At 41.3% G+C, this 21,480-nt stretch overlaps 1 protein-coding gene across 4 annotated transcripts in view; it reads right to left on the bottom strand.

Moving 5' to 3' along the window:
- Window positions 1-21,480, bottom strand: part of disp1 (dispatched homolog 1 (Drosophila)) — an 84,187-nt gene that overhangs the window by 22,934 nt on the left and 39,773 nt on the right. For 2 of the 4 annotated variants that reach the window (XM_028040050.1, XM_028040051.1), the window contains exons 4-7: window positions 12,930-12,994; window positions 12,335-12,406; window positions 11,500-11,502; window positions 3,050-3,737 (exon numbers count right to left, since the gene is read on the bottom strand). In XM_028040050.1, the coding sequence (XP_027895851.1) occupies window positions 3,050-3,699 (650 nt within the window). In that variant the 5' untranslated portion in view covers window positions 3,700-3,737; window positions 11,500-11,502; window positions 12,335-12,406; window positions 12,930-12,994. Of the gene's footprint in view, window positions 1-3,049; window positions 3,739-7,827; window positions 8,139-11,499; window positions 11,503-12,334; window positions 12,422-12,929; window positions 12,995-21,480 lie in introns of those variants that run through there. The other 2 variants (XM_028040052.1, XM_028040053.1) reach the window with 2 other exon arrangements.

Below are 21,480 nucleotides of genomic sequence, written 5' to 3'. Positions count from 1 at the left end.
CACATTTTGTCACTCCATAGTCTTCATGGCATTTTATTTGGATTTTATGTGGGAGCAAAACATCCATTCGTCATGGACTGGAAACTCATTGGAGCTGCAGTGAGAACAAGATTGGGTCATGACCAATCTTGTTCTTTTGGCAACTACCCAACGCTCAATACCAAAGGTGATGGTGGGAACGTAGATTGACCAGTCAATAAAGTTTTGGCTCCGATCTCTCTTCACCATGACAGACCAGTAAAGCCCACATCACTGCAGGACCAATTTGTTTATCAATCTCATGCTCCATTTTTTCCTCATATGTGAACAAGACCCTAAGATACCTAAACTCCTAGACTTGAGGCAGAATCGCGTCCCTGACCAAAAGAATACGCTCTACCATTTTTCAGCAAAAGACCATGGTCTTTGATTTAGAAGTGCTGATTGCTTCACACAAATTTTTAGAGATGCACGATATAATCGGCACTAAGATTGGTATTGGTTGATATTAGTAATTTCTTGATATGTTGGTCCAATAAATAAAACTGAGCTGATAGAAACATCCAATATTTTGCTTCAGGAGGAGAAGAAGTTGGTCATGTGGTGCTTGTTTGGTCATATAATAGTGATAGTGATGCACCAAAGGATTGTGGGGAGTTTAGCTGAAGCACAGAAGCAGTATGGTTGATTTTTTTCAAGGTTTTGAAAGGGCAGTAAAATATATGTAATATATGTTGGTAAATATCAGTTATCGGTCATAACCGCAATATTATGCTTATTATGCTATATTAATTTATGTGATTTTTAGTCACATAAATTAATTTTAAAGCACAATGAAGTAATTATGTCGTCTTCAGTTGTTATACAAATGCTGTATATGTCAAATATGACATAAAAGAATTTTGACTTTGTAATTTAATGTCATGAAATTGGGCCTTTGTCTTTTTAAGAAACTCCTGCTCTTTATGAAAGTCTGCCTTCAGGAAGTCATCAGAACTTGGCTCCTCTATTATCCCTTTAACAATGTTTTTACAAGCGTTGCTCTGAGAAGTCAATCATACACCACCGGATGTTTGCTAATTGCTGCTTGCTAGGAGTTGACATGATGTAAAGCTCAAAAAAGTCACTTTAATCGATATCAGCCCAAATTTCCATTTCAGCTCATTTTTAAAAGAGTGCATCTTTTTGTTCAACTTTACAATTATTCCATTACTTCGCTTTGGCATTTCATGTCAAATCCCAATAAAATGAGGTGAAGTTTGTAGTTATGTGGAAAAACGTGAACGTCCCAACTAGTGTGAATACCTACACACCTCCTCATCTGACACACACCCAGCAAATACCTCTCTATAGGACATGGTGCAGTTTTAAAACAGACCCAGGCTGGGTCATAAAAGCCTCATCTGGTAAATGAGAAAAAGGTTGAAGATTCAAGACAGAATCGTCCAATCCTACATCTGCTCTCCATTCTGACGTAGTAGTAAACAAAGATTGAGTGAGTGTTAATAGAGTGGAAGAAAACGTGATGGTAGGAAGGTAGAGAGTGGAAAAAACCCCACAAAGGTCAATAGACGCATCTGCCCACCCAGGCAGCAACCAGCTTCTGGGGCATGTGCCCGCAGCAGCTACACAAACCTCATCTTTTAGCACCACCCATAATGCCACTCTCTTTAATGAAACGTATGGTTTGGGGTGTGGAGAACGTTCTCAGGAAAGTCAGTGTCCCCCCGCAAGAATGAAAAGCAGTGTGACATGAGTAAACACTCAAACTGTTCAGGAATTATACAAGTGATCAGAAAAGGCATTAAAGAGGGTTAAAATAGGATGATAGGAGAGGCTGTGGTTCAGACAGCAAATCGAAAGAACCGATGCACTAAAAAAAAAAAAAAGGGATCAGAAGAGCAGAGGTTTACCAAAAAATGTGTCCAGAACTCCACCTCAGACAGAAAAGACATAGTTACCACATGTTTACACACAGCTCATGTGGGAGTTTGCTCTCAGCTTCCATTTAGCTAACAAGAATGAGCAAACTGTTTGTTGTTTCTCTTTGCATCTTAACATTTTGAACACACAAGCTTGGTATTGCTCAAAAAAACTCCTTCATGATCGCTGTAGCCAAATAAGCCAAAAATGCTTACATGTGAATCGCTGATGGTGTTTAAGAAGGGCTGAGTTCAAGGTGAGGAAATCATGGTCTTCAGATCATTTTCATCGGCTGAACTGGAAGTGTTAGGAGCAGTTGGCTGTGACAAAACATGATAAGGTTCTATTTGTATTCTCCTCCATTGCCTCGAAAGATTGGTTCCTAATCACAACTTCCTACTGTAATTCCTGACTGAAAGGATGCGTGTGTGTGATACGTTATAAAGGAACATGGACAACCGGAGGTGTTTAAGTGTCAATACTTCCCAGGCCTGTCTTTTATATGCTTAGTTGGTCATTATTGTTGCTACAACAACTTTGTTGTGTCAACTAATCAAATCTCTACTATTTCTAATCCAGTTTTTTTTTTTTTATTTCAACCCAAATCCAGAAAGTTCCCTTTGAATATGCTGTGTACAATTCTAGAGCGATCAGGGCTTCAACACGCAATCTGGACAGATGGCTGGATGAATAGATATTGGACAGACAAAAGGACAGATAGGTGAATAGATAATGGATAAAACAAAGAATGAATGATATATTGACATTGGTTGATGTTACTTATTTTTTAACATATCAGTCCAATATGTAAAACTGTGCCAACCAAAGTCAATTCCCATCCTGTTGCCATTTATGGTTCTATATTAATTATAGTGATGCTATGAGGACCACAGGATGCTTAACTGAAGCAGAGCAGTTGCATGGTTGTTTTTTCCCCCCACCATATCCAAACGGTAGGGAAATGTATCTAATATACATATATGAAATAATAGGTTAAGTCTTTTTTTTCCCAAACATTATTTTTGCAAGAAATATATATTTAATTTTTTTCCCTCCAAAATATGTCTTTAGACCTTGGAAAGACACATCAGCCATCTCCAGGATGCGTAAGCAGCATTCATTCAAGACAAACAGACAGAGCACCAACCTGATCCCAGGAGGATGTATCTGGCTCTGCAGGTGCTCTTGCCAGCGTTGGTGATGCAGAGACATAGGGGAGGCTTGGTGATGAGGAAGATGGTGAGAGTATGTGCAGGTGGAGAGGCAGCAGGGGCAGGAGGAGGTGCTACCTGGCTGTGGACTGGCGCATGGCCCAGGGCTGGCGGCAGGGCTCCGGACAAGCGGGCAGTCCTGCTGTCCACAGGGGCAGCACAGGGTGGAGTGAAAGTGGCAGTGGGGGCAGCAGAGAGCAGAAGGCGCTGTCGATGACAGGGTGGAGGCCACGTGGAGTCTGTTTGGCTTCTGGGAGTCTGTGACGGCAGAAGACAGAGACGCAGCCGCTGATGGCGGGAGATTCCTCAACGAGCCGTTGAGTTTGACCAGCCCACCGTTCTGGACGGGCCTGCTGGCTCTCTGGACGTGGGCTCCCTGCTGCAGCCTCACGGCTCCGTTCCTAACCGCCATGTCTCCGTCTCTCTCAGCTGGGAGGAGGTCGCAGCTGCAAGCAGCAGAGAGGGGGTCCAGGTGGCTGCAGTTTTCTACACTGGTAGCTGAAGGAGCATTTCCACTGGCGCTGAAAGGATGGTGTCCACCGTTGCTGAGCAACAGCGGGTCTCCACTGGAGTCAGTCAGGGCCATGATCTTTTCCCCGCAGGTCTGGGACCAACACCGTGACTCTGAGACCACAGGGAACACATTTATGACACAAACTTCAATTTTAAAAGCAAAAAAATAAGTAGAACCATTGCAAACAATGGATATGTATCAGGGTTTACTCTAGGATTTGTTAAAACACTGATGGTGGTCTGAGACAAGAACGCTACTGAGTAACTAGCATAACTAGGGAGCCTTATATCTCAGACATTATGCATGATGGCCAAACTATATATTGTATTTGTTGTTCAAATGCAACGTATGTAAACATTAGAGTCATTTTGTCAGGCTTGAACTAAAAATGCATTCTACTTAACTCTCTAAAGTACCTTTCTTTCACCTTTTCTCTCCCTCTACTTTGCACTGTCATCTCTAGTTTTTCTTCACTCCTGAGTGCAGCCAGTAGTCTGTCTATCTGGCAGCTAGACAGACAGGAGCCGGAGGTGTTGGGTTTTAAACTAAAGTGAATTTTAATATTTCATCATATTTGAAATTTCAAACTCTTATTATGTTTAGTACAAGTGTGCAAATATAGGCTATAAATAAATAAAACTTAATTCTGAAGGTGTGAATTTTATTGTTCTGTGGTGGTGTGTTACGATCATTTACTGTATATGTAGGGGAACCCCTGAGTGTGATATATACTGTACATATATATATAGTATTTGTGTGCTTGTTCATCTCTTGGCAAAAAGCAGCTGCTATCTGGAATAACAAAAAATAAATAAAATAAGTAATATTTTCAGGGGGAAAAAATCCTTGGAAAAAATAAAGTTTTAAAGAATTACAATTAACTTGGAAACCAATACTGAGCCATGTGGAACACCACCCTTTATAGTCTTAAACAGTGATCTGGTTATTGTTTTTTACATGCCTAAGTCTGCCATTTAAAACCAACTTCAAAAGTAATTTGTAATGTAATACCCTTACCAATTGGAGTTTTTCCCCCACATTTTAAGAAGCAGTGGAAGAGCATTTAAACAAAATAAACACCCCACGGGGTTTTATTGTAACCATCAACAAGTAGATCATGTATAACAAGCTATGTATGCGTTATCAGACAGTCTTTTGAAAATTTTGAGACCACACTGATCAAGCTGCTGCGATGTGACATTTCATGTGCCTTACAACTCCGCTTCGTTACATTGAGCTTAGCCAGCCGTATCTTATTGAGCAGAAATGTGGCCGTTGTCTCTCTGACTTTCCATTTGTTGCGTCTTTGCTCTGTTGATTGGTGGTGACTTGGCATTTGGACTCGATTTGCTCTACAAATTGCCAAGTCTGGAGCACATCTGGTCTCACCACAGCTGACTGGATGACGAATAACCATAATGGTTTATAAATTACCACATATAGATTGTACTGTCAGTCATGCTGGGCCCAAATATGTTGAATTTGAGGTAACTACATTCAACTGAAGCTGTAGCATTTTATACCATTGCTGCCAGATGGCATCTGTACTAGTTATAACTAAAATATCCCAATTATTTCTGGTTTACTTTAGCTAAACATGTATACACGTTTATTTATTTTTTTACATACACCTTTATAAAACACCTTTCTTACTTTTTTTTTTTTATTTCCAGAGTGGAAAACTTTAAGATGATTACTTTCCTACTTTCTCCTTAAATATTAGAAAATGTATCTTTAAAAAATGACGTCAAAAGTCCTAGGAGAGAACAACAATGCTCTTTCTATGACTTATGTTTTCATTCATTTAGAATTTACATTTCTATAGGTTTTTTTTTAAAAGAGGGTTACAAACAAAGACAAAAAAAACTAATTCAATTTGTGAAGCTGTTTAGACTAATAATAGAAGAAAGCAGCAGTGTTGGCTTGTGTGGTTAAAAGCACACCTGATTTCAATTCCACAGAGAAGTAACTTCAGCATTTTATGTCCAAATTTACATCACGGCGTGATTTGAGAAGCTCTTCATGCGTAAAAAAAAAACAGGGGAACACGTTAGGGCTGTTGTAAATGAATATTTTAGTAATTGAGTAATCTATTGATTATCCTTGGGATTAATTGAGTAATCGGGTAAAAAAAAGATAAAGTAAAACATTGGTAAATCTAACATAACAGCAGTGTTATTGTCGCATATCAACATCAGTCCAATTTTTCACAGTTGAGCTTCCCTAACAATAACTTTTCTATGTTTAGAAAATTAACCTTTAACAATAATAGCTCAATTTCCAAGTTAACCTGAAGAAAAGCTATACAAACATCTGAAATTATATTCAATTCAATAATAAAGAGGCAGGCTTATAAAAACATGCTTATAAAAAAATGTCTATACTCCAGCTTTTGGTTTATGTATTCATCTTCAGTCAATTTAATAGATGAACTCTCACCTTGCCCAGACTTTTTTGCTTTTGTGTTCATGTTAGCGACGAGATTTGACACCTTCGTTCGTCACACACAGAAACATCTACCAGCTACGTGGCGTCACGATGCGCTCCGCCACCCATTTGTTGAGACCGGGATGATATGAAATACATTTTCCGGTAAGTCCGTAAAGCTATACTTACGCTAATCATCTAATGATTTCCACCAGAACCTTGAGCTCCAGGAATATTTTTATGCGATAAAATAGATGCGCTTGCATTTGAGCGGCAAACGATACGTCACATAACATCCGCCGTTCCCGTCCGACACGCAACGCATGCGAGCTATGAGCTCTGTGACACCTCAATGTGAGCGAGTGGCGAAATATGAGAACGGGAGTCTGGTGGGGTCAGAGGTGGGCTTGGAGGGCGAGGTTTTGGAAAAGATATATTGAATGTCGTTATTTTCTAGCTCTTACAGATAATGAGCAGGTAAAAAAATTTACAAAATGGATAACCAGAAATGGACCACAAAACATCAGATTTCCAGATTTATTGTGCTAAAATCCATGAAAATATAACTTACTAGCATGTTTTTATGATTTGAAAAAAAAAAGATAAAATGAACCACATAAACCAATCCCAAATTGAGGTTGGTTTACATGGGGATCAGATTTTATAATGATAATAATCTTTCTATAATGACAATAAAGATTATTAATATTATTGATATATACTACTATATCAAAGTATTGATTGCCCCCACTTTTTCCATAAACCAGCCATTTCTTGAATAAAAACACACAGTCAGAGGAATTATTTCACTACATTAAACGAGCCCAAAACACCAATTTGTAACATTATTCCCGGTGCAAGTTGGTTTGGAACAACGAAGGTGATAAAGTGCTCCTTCTGCTGTCTTTCATGTCAACTTTATGATTACGGGGTGTGTGAGAGAGATGCTGAGACCTAGGGCAGCAGCATAAAGGCAAAGCAAAGCATCCCACTTCCCTTTAATTAAAACTAATAGGCAGCAATTACCAGGTATCAGTCAAGAGACTGTTAATAACAACATTGCTCCTCACAATAATAACATCAACAGGAGGCACTTGCCCCCCCTCACCTCCATGCACAGCCGCTGTGCATGGCTTTCAGATACAGCTTTCTCTGACAGCTTTCTGTTTGTCAGGAGTGGTTTTCAGTCATATATGATCCCCTCAGGGCCCTTACTCACAGCTGGGTTGTTAAACATACCAAGTGGAGCGGCTGGCTCAAGGCTACGAGCTGAGTCTCAGAGTTAAACAGCCGGTTTTTATGAATTTAACAAAGGCAAATGTTTAAAGCGATTAGCTGATTACAAATCAATGAAAAATGTTCAGATTTAGCTTAGTTTTTTGTCCAATTACTGATATTTTTATTTTAGCTGACAAGCTCAAAATCCGTGCAAGTCATTAATAGGAGTGTCTGTGTATGGTCGAGTGAGTATAGTTTGTTAAGTTTGTGCAAAGTAAGTCAAGCTAAATTTACAGTAAGGTTGGATTATTCTCCGATGGATAAGATCAGAGATCAAGGGCAATTTCCATAAAGGAAATCTAGCAGTATGGTGTGAAAAGAAAATATAGTGAGACGTTTAGCTATTTTTTTATATGCTGCTAGTGACGCCCAATGAGGGAGACCCAAGATCCCAAAAGGGACCAAACTGAGCACATTTTTGGTTCAGTGTTCCTCTGGAGGAAACACAGAAGTCTGAAGAAACCGAATGCAAATAGTAATGAGTGGCCAGGGTTTCTCGTATCCTACCGTATCCTTTCGTGCCTCCCGGGGTGTTTGCGCTGCTTATCTCCTGTGGGCTCCGTAGCAGGCGTCGCTTCGCAAACACCAGAAATAAAAACAAGAAGAAGAGGAAGGGGGGGAAAAAAGACGCCCGGTTGATTTAAAATGTCCGCGAGCGCAGTTAAACAAACAACACAACCCGACACGGCAGCAACAAGTCCCGAGCAGAGAGGGGCTGTTTCTCATTGAAGTGTGTCCTGCCAGAATGACAAACAGCCACACACACGCAGGCCCCGGCTCTGTGCTCTGCTTCTCCCCTCCGAGCGGAGGGACGGAGGGGAGAAGAGGAGAAGGCGGAGGCTGGGACTGCTCCGAGCAGCACTGATAGGACGGTCTGTTTTAACCCGCTCAATGCCACGGCGGCGGCACGAGCCGACATACAAAACGCTCGCGCGCCTCGTCACACATTCAAGACAACTTGGATGTGTCTTGAACCAGCGGTAGCGTCACCGAAAATACCGGAATATAAGCAACTCTAATAGAGTACAAGGATTAATCGCCATATAGCTAACGAGGAACAGATTAATGATTAAAAATGCTAACATTCAAGTAAATTATTTTTTAAATGAAATTACGTTCAAACGGCCTGCAGAAGTCTGGCCAAAGATTTATTACAACTTAACTTTTCCCAACTCGCTTTTATACCTTTACATTATTCGCCAAAAATTAGACCTGCTTAGCCAAATCTGACAGGCATGACAAACGCTGCAAAAACCTGGTCTTGGATTCAAGAACTCCCAGTTACTGACAGCATCAAAACAACATCGGAGTACTGCGCAAAAAAACGTGTTAAAATTAATAATCTCAGTAATTATTGTTCAACAAGGTGTTGCGCAATTCAGTGCGTTTCGGCCCCATTAACAAAGAAAAGGCGAGTCAAAGACCGACTGACTAGCAGAGCAAGGATTTAAGTGACCTACTCAACCACCGCTGTGTTCATGAGAGGCTGATTAATAATCGAGAAATAAATATCAAGCCTGGAAACTTGACATCGTAACGGACTGAATGTTATGTTTTTAACGTAATCTCTGCTCGGTTTATGGGGCGCAGGCGGTTGCCACGGCAACGGGCGTGCTTAAACGACAGAGAGATAGAAAGTAAAAAGGTAGGAGTGGTTTTGAGTTGATCACCTGTTCAGGTTATTTTACCTTTGTTTACCTTTGCTGTGGCTCATTACAGCCGCTGTAGTTTCTGAACGTTCAATAAACGACAAACCTGGACTGATTCTCTCGTTTGTTTGTGAGTTTACGTCATTCACAACAAACATCAAGTAGGACAAATGTATTTCATTAAGTTTTAACAAACAAATGGCTTCTACCGCTTTAATTATGTGAAATTAAATTAATAATATCCCAACTTCTGCCTTTACCTTTACAGAGCTCTTTGGTTCCTCCTATCAGTCTGTAGCTTCTCATATTGACGTCATCAAACCAAAGTTCAGATCTACCATAACTGACTGACACCTGCTGGCCTCAGGTTTGCAACCAGCTTCTCACTGAGAAACCAGTAACCTCCTCCCAGTGTCAGAATCTCACTGAGGAAGAAACTGCATTAGGTTTTCTATCACTTTATTATTTCTGCTATAACTGATGTATATTCGCATATAAAATAAGTCAATAGAGTTTAATTTACGATTTTTATGTCTTCGTGTCATGTGGAGAATCTCAGACAACTGGTGAGAGAAAAAGTAGATCTTGGTCTCAAAAAGTTTGGGCACCCCTGCTGTAGATGTTACCTCCCATGCTACGATGGTTTCTAACGCATATTTGGTATGTGAACTATTAAAATATTCAGTTATAAATGTTTTTAGAGAGGGTGTTAAGTATTCATGGAATTTAGTTATTCGTCGAATTCTGGGTGCCCACTGTATTACAAAAAGTATACTAACTACATTTGAGTCACATTTAAGACTAAGGGCCATTAGTGATTACATTGCAAAATATTAAGTAGCAAGAATAACATCAGCTATATATAGTACTTTTAAAAGACAAATAATGGCTTTCATTAACCTTTCTTGAAGAGATAGTTAACAGCCTTTAATTATCTGACACTCAACCACATAACTCTTTGAAAGGGACGCACCCAGGCTTGACACATCAGCTTACTGTAATTACAGATGACTGACTGGATATGTTGGCTTCTTCTCAGTTCAGTTTAATAGCTACTTTAATGCTCTACCGCATATCTTCAGGAGAAAAAGGAAAGATAATCAGAGTTGACTGGATGATGGATGAAGACAAATGAACGACGATCCAGGACGAAAACCTGCTTGTTCCCAAACCCTAATGGACCCAAGTCTTAATAAATTTAGCATCAGCTGTATTCTCTACATTTGCAGAGCTTGTAAAAGACAAAATACTTGCTGCTGCAACTGCAGTAAGACGTGGCTCAACAAAGTACAGACTCAAGGAGGCTGAATACAAATGTATGTCCCATTTGTCCAGCGAGACATTTCCGGGCGAGTGGCTGGGTACATTCCTGGACAGGTCGCCAGAAACGTGATGAAAAACTCAAAAAAGTAAGTCGGTTTTCCATAACGCTGCCCCTTTAATGTGTCATTTTACCTCACATCCGTCCACTGCTTTGTGACTTATCACATAGAATCGCAGGATTATAATCTTTACAGTTCATCCAAGGCTTCCGATACCAAAAGGAAAGAAACAAAAAACAACAACAAAAAAACAGTTGAGCCAAAGTTTAAAAATGCATTCAGGTTGTGCTCAGCGGGGGAGTTGGGTTTATCTCAGGGAATGCTGGGAAGACGGGAGGCCAGTACCTGGCTTTAATTTTAGCTGTCCGCCACAATTAGGACACAGTTCATATAGCAAGTGTAATCATCTGCAGTAGTGAGGCGCTTGTTCACAGCTGGCCCCGAGGCCAGTTAAAGCCTAAGCCACGCAGCGCTTTGTAGTTGACTGGAGTAATAATAACCTGGTAGTAATAGGTTGTACAGGGTTCAGCGTGTTGGACTGCGCCTCCATTTCATCTGACAGCAGATAAAACACAAACGCATTTAAGCTGCAACGCCAGCTTCTAGCTATTTATCCTCTACGTTTAAACACAGCGTTAAAAAAAAAAAAAGTACTACAGAAGCTCAACTTCAGTGGAGCAGGGCCGAGGGTTACCCACATGGAACTAAAGGAGGGACTACATCAAAGGACGCGCACTGTACCAGGAAGGATGGAGGCCCTGGTGAAAGCAGAACGGCCCCCCGAAAAGATTGCACACAACTCACCAAAGTGACAGGTTTAGTGGACAGAAAAGAAGAAGAAGAAAAAAAAAAAAAGAGCAAAAGACGAGAGTTTAAGGGAGGGAGAGAGGGCAGAGGAGGACAGAATGCCTCTGAACCGTTTAAGGCTCTGGCAGGAGATGTCAGAAATAATCTAACGGCTTTCCAATTTTGCTTTCAGATCATTTCACCCCCGCTCCGCCTCACAATAACAATCAATTCCCTTTCACTGTCGGTCTTTGAACTGAAGAACGCGGAGCAGGCTTGCACCCCCAAAACTGATAACTTGTTGTTTTCAATGAGGAAAGAGGAGAAGAGAAAAGGCAGTAAAACATCAAACAGCTGCGAGAAGAAAGAGAAACGGGAGAGGAATAGTAATAATAAAAAAAATGTAAAACCCTCTGGAAGGTTTTGTTCTGTTAGGTTAGACATGATCTGACTTGTGTGATTTGCAAAATCATGAGCAAAGAGCTAATAGAGCATTAAGATGCTGGGCCTTAATGTGCACAGACATATATGAAGAAAGGGGGTGGGTAATCCTGGAAGCCCCTTGAGCATTGCAGCTAACCCTAATGCAATAATATCTGGTTATTATATTAATGAAAGTAATGGAAGGAATATTGAAAAGGTTAAAGTGGTGTATCGATAAAAAAAGATGCCGTTTAAGTGAGGAAAAAAAAAAGACCAAGCATGAATGTCTCACTTCGCACTGGCTTCCGAGTGTCTGAGTTTCTGAAACCCAATCCCGTCGACACCTCGGCTGTGAGGATGGATATCTCTCACCTGATTAGCGCTGCGGGCCCCTGACCATGTCCGGAAGGAGCCAAAGAGCCCGAGGAGTGACTGAAAGCCGAGCGGGAGCTGACGCCTGCTAAACTCTCGCTACCAGCCACGACATTAGGCTCTGCTTCATTTAATCCTCTCCTCTTTCCTATATGCTGCCGAGGTTAATGTTTCACTGCATATAAAATGCAGAGGGGAAGCCCTAATTTAGCACCACAACCATCTGGCTCATACATCTGTACATGTTCTGGGTTAGCTGACAGGTGATCTTCCTGGGAAGCTTGAATTTTCTTTGGAATGCATCCAAATGACGCCCGGCGCTCCGGTTCGACATGCATGCGAGTGTAGTCTGCCTCTTTAGATAAAGACGTTCTTTGAAGGTTATCTGTGATGCCCTTTAAAGTGGCTACATGCAGGTGTTTTAGTTTAAAGTCTTATCTCGGTTTGTACCTTCAGAGTCGCGCTGGAGTCCAGTCTGACCTCAGTCCGACGTCTGGTTTCCTCTCAGCTTTCATCATTCCTCTGATAAAATACATGCTTTAATTATTTGTTATGATCAAATAAGAAAGCACAAAACGTAGATCTTAAAGGGGCAGTATTATGTATTTTCAAAGCCCACAGTGCCATTTTAGAGCACAATCAAGTAACTATGTTCTATCAAATATGTCTTAAAACAAATTTGACTTTGCAATTTAACTTCCTGAAATTGGGCCTCTGTCTCTTAAAAAAAAAAACTCCTGCTCTTTCTGAAACTCTGCCTTGAGAAAGTCATCACAACATGTCAGTAACATGGCCTATGTGAGGTTTGGAAGCTTGGAAACTGTAGTTCCAAGGAGTTGCTTCATCCTCGAAGGCGGGGCTAGGTCCACCCAGGTGTTTTGCACAGCTGAATGCTTGCCTGGGAGATTAAAGCATTTCTGAAACATGCATGAATAAATCCAGGTAAGAGTTTGATGAGGGAATAACATCATAACAAGACGTAAAGTTCAAAAAGGTTGATTTTACATAATACCGCCCCTTTAAGAACAAGTTATTTAGATTTTACCTCCATGTGTAACTCTCAGTTCAGTCATTTTGGCTTTAGCTTTCGCTGCTACTGATGGCGTGCCTCTGAAATAAAAGAATAAAACAGATTAGAACTTATAAGATAGAAATACATAGAGATGTAACCCCAATGTAGACCATGTATGCATGAGGATAAGTTCAAGTTGGAGCTGTGAACTTGACATCTTGATATAAGTTTATTTGTTTATCTATTGATTTATCAGATGTCCCAAGGACAAGACTGAAGCATTTGGGTGACTGGACCTTTTCAGTGGAAGCAACTCGACTCTTGAACAAACTCCCTCTAGACTTTCGCTCCAAAAAAACATAAACAAAAAATGTAGTGTAGTAAAAATATTCCTAAGAGTAATTCCCCTCCCCAATCGACACCTATTTTTAATCACACATTAGAGACATTAGGCTAAAGGGAGTTTTTAAATCAGAAACATCCATGTTTCTGAACAGTAAAGGTTCTAACAGGACCACTGGGGGGCCATCCTTTGTTGGCGCCAATGGCAGCCAGAATCTGGCAGTGGGTTGTTTGACAGGAAATAATAGGGGCATAGGTTTTGATGCATATTTGATGCTGCTGATGTATGACCCCCTGTAGGAAGTTGCCTCTGGTGCTTGGGTGTCAAGAGCTGTGATAGATGTCCATACATGTGTGTTGTGCTTTACTAAATGACTGCAAAACGTGTCTTAGCAACCTCTCGAACCTAATCCGAGGAGACATCTATGTCTCAGCCAGAGCAGACCAGTTTGAAAGGTGTTTTTAACTCTATTGGTTTATTCCCATTTCCCCTGGGTTTTGCTTTTCTTCGTTTTATTACGCTAGCCAAAAATAAAGCCATGTGCAATTCCACACATTCTTGCCTAAGGTTTTCACCTGTCAACCAAACACGCATGTTCTGAGCTGTCAGTCAACACCTGGAAGAAGAATGTCGAGAGGAGGGTGACGCTAAGATTCCCTGACGATCTGTTTTAGTTCAGGTCAGTTACTTTCACTTGTTTCATGTATCTTCTGTTTTTATTCGTCAGTGCTATGTCTTGAAATGCTCCGAAGCTCTGTGACTGTTACAGATGACATAGAAGCTCGCCAGCTCAATGAAGATACCCATGCAAACACTGGAAAAACACAAAGCAATGAGCTTAAAGTACAGCACAGCACTGTATGTTGAAGAGAAATTTCCCCTGCTTCCTGTATCTCGCTTAATTTTCTCTTCCTCTTACTGTACCCAGATGAAGAAGCGGTAATTAAATGAAAATGGTGGTGCTGAACTGTTAGCAACAGAGTTAATGGTACCAGGGATCGACGCTGGCTCCACGTCAAACAGATTTGGTTCCTGCTCATCACTAGCGATGCAGTTATACAGCTGTTATACCCCTCCTACCACCATTCAGCCCACATGTTCTGTAAATGGACCTCCGGATCTGGCAGATTCTGAGCTACGGCTGACATTCGAGTCAAACACATTAATTTGGGGAAAAACCCGAGGCTAGCCTAGTGAGGACTTGAACACAACACCGGTAATCCAAAGCAGTACCAACAGTGTCTGTTATAGGCACTGTGTTGCTAAAAGACTGCCATAGTGTGACATTTCAAGAAGACTGAAGGCTCCCAGACATCTGGATGTACTGAGTGTATTTTGTGAGACTCCGTGTACTGTCAAGATTTCATAGTCAAAGACATCTCTCATCATCTTTTTCTTCCTTGCCTTGACAAATCCGTATTTTCACATAGCTCAACACAGTACCTTAGCCATTTTTTCAAAAGTTATTATTTTCCCTCATTGATATATTATACAAGTTTTAATATTATCAAATCCTGTCTCAGATGCTCTTCAAAATTTGAGTCCATTTTGTTCACAAGATGGCGCAAACTCTCAACCGTATTAGTTTGGTGTCGAACACAAAACAGTTCCATGTGAACACGGTTTCCTACTGAGCAGTTAATCTATTTGTAACAAAGAGGAGACTTTTACTTTTTAAAGAAAAATTATTAATCCTTTTCCGTCACTTCTCATCCTTTCTCCTTGCTATTAGCCCAATTTTGTGTACTACAGACCAGGCACAGAAAGAGGGGCCCCACCAAGGCCAGCATTCATCCAAGAACCCCCACTGTAGACAACTCCACTGGCCAAAACAACCCACTAACGCTTTGTTTAAAATTGACCATCTGTGATTTATAATTCAAGGCATATAGTAATTAAAAAAACTGTAAACCTTATTTTATAGCCAGACTGAGAGCCCCACAGGGTTTTGCAAATGCATGCAGAATCAATACTTGCAAAAAAAACGAAAAAAAAAAAAAAAAAAAACCTTCTTGGCACATGAACAAACCAGCATTTGGAAATTAGAAACACCGGCCAGCTGTTTCACTAGTGTTGCTTTAGCGCATTAAAATATGTACACTCATGGCTCGGTTCAGTCTTTTAATTACGTCTGTTTTTCTTCAGGTTTCCACATGATGTTAGAAGTTTTAGAGGCTCTGTTGTCCTCCTTTAACGTAGGACACCCGCTGCCTTTATCCCCCAAATCCTCTCCATCTCTCACTCTTCTCTCCTTTCCAAAAGCAGAGGAACGTCCTTGCCTGGAAAACAACGAAGTTCGATCGAAACTCTTAAGTCTGAAGGCAAGGACTGGGGTGGGGACCGAGAAAGTAACGATTTAAGTGAAGTGAACAGAGTTCTTCTGTGGTAGAAGGGAAGCAGAGGCCTGTAAATGAGGAGGGTCTTCAGAACGGAACAAGGACATCTTAAGGTGCTACAAAAGACTCTTGGTTTGATCTGAAAGAGGGAAAAAAAGCGGGGCCGAGAATTGACTTCAAGGTCACTGTAGGAGGAATTTCACAAACAGATGTTTTGTGCGTGTGAAATATTCGAAGAGAGAGGAGCAAAGTTAACGTTTGCTCTTCAGGAAGAGAGCAGCCTTTAAAGAATGGCTCCCCTTCAAAGGCCGTTCCTAACACACCATGTACATGAAAGTGTTTGCGCACATCTTCCTCCAAAGATCGGGATGTAGCTTAAAATCTTTCAGTTACTCGCAGAATACTAGTGAGCTGTGCAGTCGTCTAAAGTGAGGGTGCTTTCAACTTTACAGGCAGGAAAGCAAAGTTTAATGTTGAACACCTAACAGCAGAGAGCTAATGTAAATACAGGTTAACATGATGCTGAATGAAAACTGTGATCAAACCTGGAAGATAGCAACTGTGTGTCAAATTTCTCCAGGAGGAGTCTCGGAGGGAAATCTGGACTTTTTTCTCTCTCTCTTTTCCGTGGCTGAAATTAGTGGAGGTGTGAGATAACATCTCTGTGCCTAAAACGTTTTGGCTGTCAAAAGTACAGATGTGGAGGGAGAAAGATGGGGTGACAATGCCAGAAAGAAGGATGGATGAGGGTATGGGGAAGAGGAGGGAGGGAAAAAAAGAAAAGAAAAACCTCTGTGATTCTAGAAATGCAAACTCAGGGCTCTGTAGATGGAAGTGTCACTTAAGTGTCGCCAAAGTAAGCAGCCCATCAACAAACTTCCTTCACACTCAGGCCCCTCTGCAGTACTTAACACAGTCTCAGAGGATCTTCACGATCCAGACTTAAATCCACAGATGAAACTCATTTTGACTAAATACGATGCTCCAATGTGTTCATTTCTCTGTTTTCCATCAAACCCTCATTTTTTGTCAACAGGAGGGACTTCAGCGTGGTTATTAGCTTTGTCTCATCCCTAAAGCATCACAGAACTGCACTGCAACACACATTTCTAATATCAACCATCTGCTTTCATTCCTGCTGGTGTCTTATTTGGCCCAGATGCAAGCACACCAAACAACTAAAGAAGATTATGTGGGATAAACGTGCACACCTCTGCAATCGTCATTTCAGCTATACGCTATGAATTCAGCACGCTTTGCAAGCTGAATTCATGGCTACTAATTGGCCATGAATTCAGTCACTAATTGGCTGATTTACTATCTGTTAACATGTAATAGTATATAATAATGCTAATTTCAGATGTCTGCTAACCTGGTAGCAACCAGACTACGCTTTGTACAGAGCGCCTGGACCCTCGGTTGTTGAGAAACGATTGCTTCTTGGAGGATTGGGCAATGTTGGGGTTTTACCCAATTGCTAACATTTGGCCGTGACATAAGTAATGCACCAGTCCAACGATTCGTAGCTGACCAGAAATGATCTGTGCTGTAAATAACCATCTCGTACTGCAAAGAGAAAAGTGGCTGTCAATGTTAATTCAATATTTGGAAGCATGGCCAACATGGACTGAATAGTTTTGTTTGCTTCCTCTGCTGCCACTGCTAAATCTACAGACTGACTGACTACAATTCTAAAACTTCGCAGAAAGTTGACGTTATTGTTCATAGGAACTCTACTGGAAAAATCAATGGGACAAAAAGCCCAGACAGAGCTGTGAAGTGAGATTAGAATCAAGTAGAATTGCACAGGAAGACAATGGTCAGGCTAGATATCTGCAGAACAGCACAGGTTTCTGGTTAATTACAGGGTCACTTAGCAATCTTTTAAAGACTATATCTCATTTCACAAAACAGTTCAACGTTAGAGGCGCAAAGTTCCATTTAGTCGCTATTTTGTCAGTGCTCGGAAATTGAGCTGTTAACATGTCATGACAATCATGAGACACCTACACCATAATTATCCCCTATGACTCTTTGAAGATACTTGGATGTTTTGAGCTTAATTTTTGAAGTGAATTGAATTCTTTTCAATGTACTAAAGATACATCTGAATACGGCTCTCTAGTCAGATACATGTTCAGCTAAAGAAGATGAAGATTTCTGTCAAAATTTCAAAAAACGAAAACTAAATTGATTTAGTAACACTATGCAAAGCAGAAGACTTGTAGCTAATAAATAATGGCAAAAACAATAATAATGAAAAACCGATCTGCTCTTTCAGCTTGCCTACGCTGTTGAACCTCTTTGTTTTACAGCCTGGTCCGTCTCACTGAGCAGTGGGCACAGCGCTCCGCTGTGAGAACAAGGGCCTTGGCAAACTGGCGCTGGAAGATAAAGCTGCTGGCGCCAAGGCAAACATAGTGACTTCATCCTGTGTCATCTCACTGAAGGACAAGTGGGCTCTTTGGAGGGTCCCTGTGGGGGGGCTGAGAGGGTGGCAGGCCTGGGTAAAACTAAAAGAGCTGTCCTGGTTCCCATCAATATGATGGGTACAAGAAGGGTGAAAAAAGAAGAAGAAACAAAAAAGTTCTCAGAAAACATGCTTTACAATTTCTCTATAGCATAGCCACTACGCAGTTAGTACTGATAAACTAAATGACCTAATTGGTCTAAATAAAGTTAAAAGAAAATAGTAGATAAGCTTCTAATATGGTCCGTTTGCGTATAATGCATTAATCCATGTAATCTGGGTTATGCATGTGCGTGCCTGTGTGGAGTAGGAGATGGGATGTCTCTGTTTCCGGGGAGCGTTGAGCTCAGGGCACTTGGAGCCCTTCCTGCTCCCCGTGGAGAGGTCTGCGCCAGAGGGACGAGAGCCAGGGCCTCTGCAGCTGCTTTCTTCTCTCCGTGTCTCGCCCTCCAACACACATGCACACTTGACAGTACTCGTTTCAAGTCTCTCTCGGAGGATTTGTATCCCGTCTTGTGTCTTGAATTTTCACAGTCCGAGCTAATGAGACGACCCCAAGAAAAAAATCAAATAAAGTCAGAAAAATAATGTGTGAGCAGTCACAGACTGAAGATGTGCAAGTTTACAACGCAAGTCACGACACAGAAAGACACGTTGAAAATACGGATTAATTTTACACAATTGTGCACTACTTTGTGTTCTATCGTGTAAAATCTCAATAAAATCCATGGGAGTTGGTGTTTCTAAGGTGGCAAGGTTTGGGGATACAGAAGGTCTAGTACTTCTGTCTGACAGAAGTCACATGTGGAGTACCCCAAGGTTCACTCCTGGGATCCCTCCTATTTAATATCAACAAGCTCCCGCAAGCATTTCAATATTAAATTAGCCACCATAACTACGCAGATAAAACACAGCTCTACATTATGATGTCACCAGGTTACCCATCCATGTGCTAAACAGACGCTTAGAACAACAACAAAAAAGTGTGAGTGAGCTATAACTTTCTCCAGCTAAACAGAAACATAACTGAAGTTTTAATCTTTGGACCTGAAGAGAACAATCAAGAGTCAGTACCTATCTGCCGACTCCAATTTTGGCTGATAGAGATTTTTTTTTTTTTTTTCATCTGAAAAGTCACTAAATATAGTGACAATGTCCCTAAGTTGGAACCAGTGGGGTGACTATTGGTAACCGCGAATTGTACAGACAGGACCTGTCAGTCAACTCTCTCTCCTGGTATAGAGAAATCAGAAAGGACTGATTTTCAGACCTTTGCCGAGCTGGATAATAGGGGTGGGCAATATAGACTTAGGAAGAAACTGTGTTGTTTTTTTTTAGGTGACGGCACAACACAGAATTCATAGCTCCACAAACCCAATGTTGCTCTTGGAAAAACTCTCCCCGTTTGAAATACGCTTTTTCAGGACATCATATACTTTAAGACGAGTAATTTATATCACTAAGCCGCATATGGACACTTCATTTAAATTATTCGAATTTACTGATATTTACTGATGCTCTTGTGGAAAAAAACAGTGAAGAAAATAGAAAAGTTATATTTTAGTCCTTTTTAAAAAAATCATGAACTGGAACTTATTGTGGCAACAATAAATCAAAAGTCTTATGATATGAAACTTATCAAGATAAATGAAAAATGCCACGATAATTGCCTACACCTTGTAGACAAGATCTGTGGACAAGATCGGTTTGTCACGCAAGTGTCGGCCGATAGCTGAGCTCCCAAATCAAAAAAAAAACCTGACCGATGTATCGGTGCTCCAATACATTCAAGCAGCTACCTAAATCCAACATCTCTAGGTAGAGCTGAGCTTCCTGCCTCTCTCAGGATCACTTTCTTGTATTCATTCATCTTTTGTACGGCGTACAGTAGCGCTCAGAATTTTGCGCGTGCACGTTCCTGACAAGTGTGCGTACGTCAGACTGTTTGTGTCAGGCCTGGTGTTGAGTGTCTGTTAGAGTACCAGCAGCCTGTAATAGAGACGTGGTGGGAAAGCAGCAGGTCTGACAACAGTGGGGCTCCATGATGAATGCAGGCTCTGACAAATGGATCCCAGAAATACTCCCCATGAACGCGCCGCTGCCTCTTCCGGACACACAAAGACGCACATTGTGTTTGCTCCAGCGCAGCGGACGGACTGCGAGGCTGCAAAATGAGGGCGAGTGAAGAAGGTACGAGGGCAGCGGGAGTTTTCTCCATCCCTCTGCTCTGCTGGGGGAAATTCTTCTGATCAAAGGTGCCAGCTTTAAGATGGGGGCGGGGGGGAGCAGACTACTGAAACAATAGCGGTGCCCCTTTCTCCTTTTGACAGCTCATCCACTTTACACAACATCTGACCCCCCTCTGCAGCCGCTAAGCCTCGACGACCAAAAACAAACTGATACAGTATCATAGGGGGGAAGAAAGGGCCAACAGGTGGTTCTCTGCGTGTCGGGGTGTGTGTGTGTGTGTGTATACAGTTGTGGGTGTGTGCAGGTGTGTGTTTGTCCGCACATGCAGAGCAGAAATGATCCACAGACAAATCAGGGTACGTTTACCTGTGACTCTTTCCCCCGCCCCCATCCTTTCTCCCTTATGTGTGAAAACAAGTCGTTATTATAGCATGTTTAATGGTGGGTTCAGCTTTTTTGGCTCCACACAGAACCAATAATGGTGAAAAGAAGGGGAAAAATCTCGTACAGTTTCCTTCCACCTGTGTGGACTTTATTAACAGTCTCTGTATGTCCATAAATAGTTATAAACAGTGAAAAATTGTTCTAACAGCAAATTAGTGGGGGGAGGGAGGAGTAAAAAAAATAAAAAATCCACACCCTGTAAATGTCGGAGGCTCAGCGTTGGTCTGGTATTAATCTTAGAGTCATTAAAAATGAAGAGGAAATTAGTGGTGACAGGCTTATGGAATTACATCATGCGTTGGGTCAACGGGCCCCAAAAGTCATAATAATGGGAGGACAAGAGGTACCACAGTCATGTCTATAAGTGTTGGGATTGCTGTGGAGCTATGCAATAAGTCTCACAGTTGGGCGTATGGCGAAACCAAAGGTACAAAATACAAGGGGAAGGGTTTGGGACTTAAGCTAATGTATTGGGATCAGGCCACTGGACAAAAAATGTAATGTTCCAGAGATGCTCCTTCTGCACATAGTTTCATAACAGGATGCTCATACGCAGGTTTAACGCTGAATAAAAGATTTCCACACTGAATACACAGAGCTATTATAACACTTCCAGGACCCTTGGACTGAAACACAACCGCTGAATCTGACTCATCTGCTCAGGCTGCTTCGCTTAATGATTTCCACATTTACCTGCACATATTGTTAACGCAGGCCAAGAACATTACACTAATGTATGCCACGTTTGGCTAAGATTGCACTTAACATGTATAATCCTGTCCCTTACAAACCAAGCTAACA

This window comes from Xiphophorus couchianus, chromosome 15, assembly GCF_001444195.1.
Source record: "Xiphophorus couchianus chromosome 15, X_couchianus-1.0, whole genome shotgun sequence".
In the NCBI taxonomy this organism is placed as follows: Eukaryota; Metazoa; Chordata; class Actinopteri; order Cyprinodontiformes; family Poeciliidae; genus Xiphophorus; species Xiphophorus couchianus.
This window is presented reverse-complemented; position numbering and strand designations above follow the sequence as displayed.